The 6,076-nt window shown below is 60.1% G+C and overlaps 1 protein-coding gene across 2 annotated transcripts; it reads right to left on the bottom strand.

Annotated features, from left to right (window-relative positions):
• Positions 1-2,050: 2,050 nt before the first annotated feature.
• Positions 2,051-5,228, bottom strand: LOC111139010 (protein S100-A9-like). Of its 2 annotated transcripts, none has more exons than XM_022491091.1 (3): positions 4,742-5,228; positions 4,202-4,374; positions 2,051-2,401 (listed from the first exon to the last, which is right to left on the bottom strand). In XM_022491091.1, the coding sequence occupies exons 2-3, from the start codon at positions 4,349-4,351 to the stop codon at positions 2,159-2,161; spliced, it is 393 nt and encodes a 130-aa protein (XP_022346799.1). In that variant the 5' UTR covers positions 4,352-4,374; positions 4,742-5,228; the 3' UTR covers positions 2,051-2,158. The 2 variants fall into 2 exon arrangements, with proteins under 2 accessions (XP_022346799.1, XP_022346800.1); XM_022491092.1 differs by having other exon boundaries at positions 2,145-2,401; positions 4,202-4,370.
• Between the last annotated feature and the right edge of the window lie 848 nt (positions 5,229-6,076).

Below are 6,076 nucleotides of genomic sequence, written 5' to 3'. Positions count from 1 at the left end.
AGGGCCTCCCGGAGAAGCCGCAGCCACGAAGGAACCTTCCCCGGGACGTCTCCCTGACGGCAGTCCACCCCCTGGGTGCTCCGAGCCAAGTCGTGGCTCCGGGCCCCACACCAGCCTATGGGGGCTTCTCCCTGTGGGGCCCAGCACCGACCCATCCCCACACAGCCACAGGCACCCCATCCCAGCCTTCTCACCCTTGGACTTGGCCTCTGTGGGCTCCGTGTCCAGGACCGCAGTCCAGTGGAGTACCGGGGGCAGTGGTCTGGGAGGTACCGGAGGCCTTCCCAGGACTGGGGACTCCAGGGTCAGGGAGGAGTGCGTGTCTTCCCGCCTCCTTCCTAGTTCATCCGTGGCCTGCCAAGGCAGAGACGGGGAGTGTTCAGGAGGCATTAGAACCCTGCCCGGCCATACCCACCGTCCTCCTGCCCAGTCCCCCAACTTCTCCCAGATCACACACAGACCTGCGCGTGCACAGCCCTGCACCTGGGTCAGTGGCCCGTCCCTGCAGGGTCTCAGGATAAACCCTGGGCAGAAGGGTGCGGCCCACACACCCGTCCCACTAGCCAGCCTTCACCTGGGGTGTGAACATGACCTGCCCACCAGGCATCTGACCCCTCATCAGCCTGCTCCTGCTCGGGCGTCTCCACCCCCGATGAGCTCTCTTTACACACACACACACACACACACACACACACACGCACACACACACGGGGAGGAGACCTGGGGCTACACGGGTCGATCAGAAGGTGTGGGGCTGGCTGACTCTGAGCTTCCCAGTGTCACCTTTTGATTCTTCTTGCCAAAGGGCCAGAGGCCTCTGGGAGCCCTGACGCGACCTTCCCAGTGAGGGGACGTGTTTGGCGGGCGAGCTCTCCTCTGCCCGCGTCCTCTGGACTTCAGTAGGCAGCACAAGAACATGTCGCTTCCTTCAGGATCTCCCAAGAAATGAGCTGGGCAGGGAGTTGTCTCTGGAATGTGGGTGCCTGGATGCGTGGGTTCAAATTCCGTTGGGCTCTGTTGTCCAGGGAAGTGAGGTCACCACTGCCTGGGGGCTCCTTACCCGACTTCCTCCTCACACCAGAGCTCCCTGAGGGCGCCCCTCCCCCAGCTGCTCAAGGCTCACCCTCCACCCCATGCCCTGTCTATACAGTGAGCCCCACACGGCCTCCCCACAGCCCCTGGGAGGCCTGGGTGCAGCTGTTGTCCCCGCTGTGAGGGCACAGAGCTGGGTTCAGACCGGGCTCCTGCTCCTGCCCAGGGCTATGAGCCCGGACACACCCTGTGGCTCTCAGGGCCTCCCCAGTCTCCCCGTCTGCACATTGGGGGTGTTCTGGCTTCTACTTCTAGGGATGCCATCAGGGGTAGGACCTCTCCATATGTTCCATACCCGCTCTCCCAGGAGGCTGGTGCACACACTTGGCAAGGCACGGGTGAGCCAGGGGCTGGGCGGGGGCATGGAACACAGCCCAGAGGGGCCCAGATCTGCTCTGGGATCCAGGCAAAGCCACCCTCCTCCTGCTTGTGTCCCATCCCCCGTGGCAAGGTGGCAGTGCATAGCTTCTGACCTTGGTGATGCAGACTTCCCGGGGCTCCCATTAGGTTGAGGTCCAAGGGCCTCATTTGCGCCCATGGGCTGGGCAGCCCCCACAGTGGTTCCCGGGCATTCCCGAATCCGTCCTCCCAGGGTGGATGGCCCGTGGGACTGAGAAGGGGAATGGTAGACAGCCCTGGGTGCAGGAAAGTCAGGGCAGACGGGGCGGCCTGCATGTCGAGAGGAAGGGATATCCGCCTTTTGCCTTCTATGAGGATGAGAGCCAGATGATGGTCAGTACAGGGAAGTCCTGAGCTGGATGGAGGGACCTGAGTAGCGGGGCCTGAGGTGGGAGTAGGAAACAGTCAGGAAGTGAGTCCAAGGGGTTTAGCTGTGGCTTTTCACTCTGTCATTAGCAGATGAAGGGGTTCAGCCGTTAAGGGGCAGGGCCATGTGCCACCCAGGCCCCTGGAAGGACAGGTCGGGAGGAGTGGTGGAAGAAGGACGCACAGTGCTGGCTTGGAGGAAGACTTTATTTTGCTCCCCATTTCCCAGCCCCCCAAGCTAAGGCAGTGGGGCCTCTCTGGGGCCCTCGTTGGGCAGGGGCAGGGTGTCCTGGCCTCCTGGCTAGTGGCTGTGGCCGTGGCCATGGCCACTGTGGCTATGGCAGTGGCCCTGGTCACCCTGCCCAAAGCCTGGCCCGTGGCTGTGGCCTTCTCCTTCAGGGGCGTTCTTGTGCATCTCCTCATGGGAGGCCATTGTCAGCTTGCCCACTAGGATGGAGAACTCCTCGAAGTTCAGCTGCTTGTCTCCGTTTGTGTCCAGGTCCTCCAAGATCTTGTTTATGGCATTGTCATTCTTCTTCTGCTTCTGTGGGTTGGGGGGACAGGGCGGTCAGGCTGGTGGTTTGGCCAGTGCTGGGGACGGGGGCTCAGCCAATGACCCCAGGCAAAGGCATAGGGAAACCTGCCTCCTAGGCCCAAGGTAAAAAATTAAAAATGACCATTGGCGGTTGCCCACGGTCTAGCAGGTGGGGAACATGTGACACTGGTGGATTTATTCTGCATATAACTTGGGCACCGATTCTCTCCATTTTACAGAAGAACTGAGATCAAGAGACTTGCTTGAGGTCATGTAGTTAGTACGCACAGAAATGTCTCCTCATTTGGTCTTTATAACAAGCTTAATAGGTGAACTTGGGTACCCTCCTTGAGGAAGCCGTCGCAGAAAAGGGGAACTAGTTCCTGCGGATTGACAAGGCCTGGGAGCCGGAGGGGGTCATGAGCCCAGCCTTGTTCCAATCCGTGTACCTGACTGTCCTGCTCCTTTCTCTTTTCCTGCCTCTCCCTTCTCTCTCTAGGTTACTCATTAGTGACATTCATTTCAACCTACATAGGGGGCAGCATCTAGGAGAACAAGATGCTTTGTATCCTGTGTGGGGCCAGAGAGCAGTGGATATTGTCCATTGACCCCAAAGGGTGTGACGAAGTCTGCTGAGGGGAGGATGGGAGGTGGGGGGCCAGGCTGCCGTTGGTCCCGCCCTCTGGCTGAGAAGCTCAGCCGAGTCCCTTCCCCAGACCCTGTGGGTGCCCAGCTCAGACCCCAGGCCCTTCCCCCCCCAGCAGCCCCTCCATACGGCCTTCTCTTCTGCACTTTTCCCTGTTGCCCTGTTCCCTGTTCACTCTGGAGCGGTGGCCCCGCAGGGTCTCAGCTTCCCCTCCTGGACAAGGGAGGTGGGTGCTAGGCCAGGTGTGGGAGTCACACGGAGGAGAGCCTCCCCCCACTAGCTCTTGGCTGGACCCTCTCCTGTCCGTGCTGACCAAGCGCCCTGCTTCCCCGTGTCTGCACCTGTGGGGAGCAGCCAGCCTTCCCGCTGTATCGCCTCCTGAGCTGTGTGGGGCTTCCGGGAAGGCTGCCTCCTTCCCCAGGAATGGAGCCGAGACTGGAACTCAGACACCTCACCCTTCTGAGTCCAGGCCTCTGTTTTCCCAAAGTCCCCAAACTTGTAAAGAAAACTGAAAGATTGGATGAAACCAATTCTCCTCCTTCCCCCCACCCCCCAGAGCTGCCTAGTCATTTGCAGATCAGGGGAATAAACTAATTATGTTACTGCGTGTTTTGTGCACACCACTGCCCCATGGGGGCTTTTCCACACGTGGTGTGTTTCCTACTCCGGAGCCCCTCAGCCCTCGCACTGAGACCGCCCTGGGGGTGAACATCTTCCCCGCTTCTGCCAAGGGGTGTCCTCAGTTGCTTCCCTCCTCAGTTTAGCGTTAGCCCAAAAGTCACCTCCTCGGAGGGGCCCTCCTTGCCAACCCACCGAGTCGGCTCTCCCCACCCAGCCCAAGTCACCCACAGTGCGCTTTTGCACCCTTTGGGGCACTGATGGGCATTGGCCTTATCTACGCTCTTTGTTGCCCAGCGTCTTTGCTGTGTATCCCAACCGTGGGTCCCTGTTTGCCACTACGCACTCCAACCTGGGACGGGGCCCTGCACACGGCATAGCTGCCAGTCACTCTGCTCTCTAACTTGGAGCAACTCTAGGGACAGGGCAGCCGGTGCCTCTGCAGGCTGGGCTGAAGGAGTGGCCCTGCAGAGAGCACCCTCGTGCCCCCCGCCTCAGCCCAGACTGCCCGGGCTGCCCCAGGCCTGCTAGGATCCTCTGCCTACCTTGAGGAAGTTGGGCAGCTCCTTTTTGACGAGCTGTTTCAGTTCCTTCTGGTTGAGCGTGTCTGGGTGCCCCAGCCGCACAGAGTACTGGTGGAAGATGTTGATGATAGTCTCGATGCTGCACTCCAGCTGGGACATCTGGTCCGCCATCTTCCTATATTCCCGCACCCTGTCTGAGGAGCGGATGTGTGGGCGCTCAGGTGTTCGGAAGAAAAGGCTGCTGAGCTCCCTGGACACCTCCCACAGGCTGCACGTAGGAACAGCAGGGGAGACAGAAGGAAAAGAAGCTGCGATGGGACTGAGAGAAGATACGCCCCACACATGGGAGGGGTGGGCTTAGGTGTCTGGAGAAGGCTAAAGAGCAGGGTGTTTGAGGACAAGGGGCTCAGGCAGAATAGGAGCCAAGAAATGGTGAGGGAATTTTCAAGTAGGTGGGTCAATCCAGGAGGGCTTCAGGGAGGAGGCCTTGGAGGAGGCCTGTCGTGGCGGGGAGGTGAGGAAGGAGTCGGGGTTTGGGGGGGAAGCTGAGAGCTCACTTACCCAAGTCACAGAGCCACACAGAGGAATGTGACGGCACTGTGTGTGCCCAGCATTTATAGGCGGCCCCTGGCCAGACCCTCAGCTCTCGTGCGAAGATTGCTTCACAGGTGAGCAGTGTGGCAACCCTGAGTTGGACTGTCAGTGCCAGGAAAGGGGTTGGGGCGGGACAGGAAATGTCCACAAAGTTCCTTGGGCTTTTTTGTGAAATGCCCAGCCCTGGGCCTGGAGCTGGTTTGGGAGGAAGCTGGCTGGGGAGCTCACTTCCTCTCCACCCCAACCCTCTGCCCTACCTGAGTCAGTGAGCCGCACCTCCCCGGGCGGCCCTCACTCTCCCCCTGCTCCGCATGTGTGTGGCCCAGCCAGGCCCATGGAGCCTTCCTATGTCTGCCTGGCTCCCTGATAAGCCCTCCTTGGAGGCTGAGGTGTTGGCGTGGGGTTCTGAGACTCGTGGGGTATGAGTTGGGGCTAGGAGAGTTGTTGGAAGTGCTCCAGCCCCTTGTATGGCAGAGGAGGAAACTGAGGCCAGAGCGGGGCCTGCTTGGTGACCTCGCAGGAACTGGGCCCAGACATCCTGGTTCTTGCTTAAGGGTGATTCCGATCACACCTCCCTCTTACAGTCTGAGTGAGAGAGCCTCAGGAGGACTGCGTCTCTACAGCCATGCCTTTAGGAACTTACAACCTAGAAGACAAAATATTTTTATGTAGCTTCTCATTAGGCAAGACGGGTCCCTCCCTGACTACAGACCTCCCTTGCCCGGGGCAGGAAGCTGAGCTGCTTAGCACAGCACAAAAAGCTCCCAGGAAGCACGGCCCTGCCCCGCCGGCCGTCCCCTCCCGCCCCCTCCCCTGGGGTCTCCGGGGCCCACCTGCCACACTCACCCCAGGCCTTTGTCTTCGGGGCTTTCACCCGAGTGTCCTTCACCCACGACAGGGGGCAGCCCTACCGACCCCTCGTGGCTTGGTTCAGACGCCACCTCGCCCGGAAGCCTGCCTGCTCTCCTCAACTGAAAACAACTGTTCTTCCCCCAGAATCGTTCCCCCCACTTCCGACTCTCAATGCATCCTCTCCTGGGTTGTGCACGTATGTTGCCTTTCTCTGACAACTGCCTGTAGATCCTCTAGGGAGGTTCTTCCTGTTCCCACCCTCCTGAGGACACAGCCCGGGGCTTGGTTGACGGGAGACCTCACACTTGCTGAAGGATCTCACCCAGTGTGGCAGCCTCGCGCCGCCCCCCAACCCCCCGGCCCAGGAAGCACGCACGGAGGACTTAACTATGCGTGCTGCCCTTATGCTTTTGCTCCCTCCGACCTTTCCTGCATCTGGAAAGGTGTCTT

This window comes from Enhydra lutris, unplaced genomic scaffold, assembly GCF_002288905.1.
Source record: "Enhydra lutris kenyoni isolate GAN:26980312 unplaced genomic scaffold, ASM228890v2 scaffoldscaffold94, whole genome shotgun sequence".
Lineage (NCBI taxonomy): Eukaryota > Metazoa > Chordata > Mammalia > Carnivora > Mustelidae > Enhydra > Enhydra lutris.
Note: the sequence above shows the minus strand (reverse complement) of the source record. Positions and strands in the feature narration are given on the sequence as shown.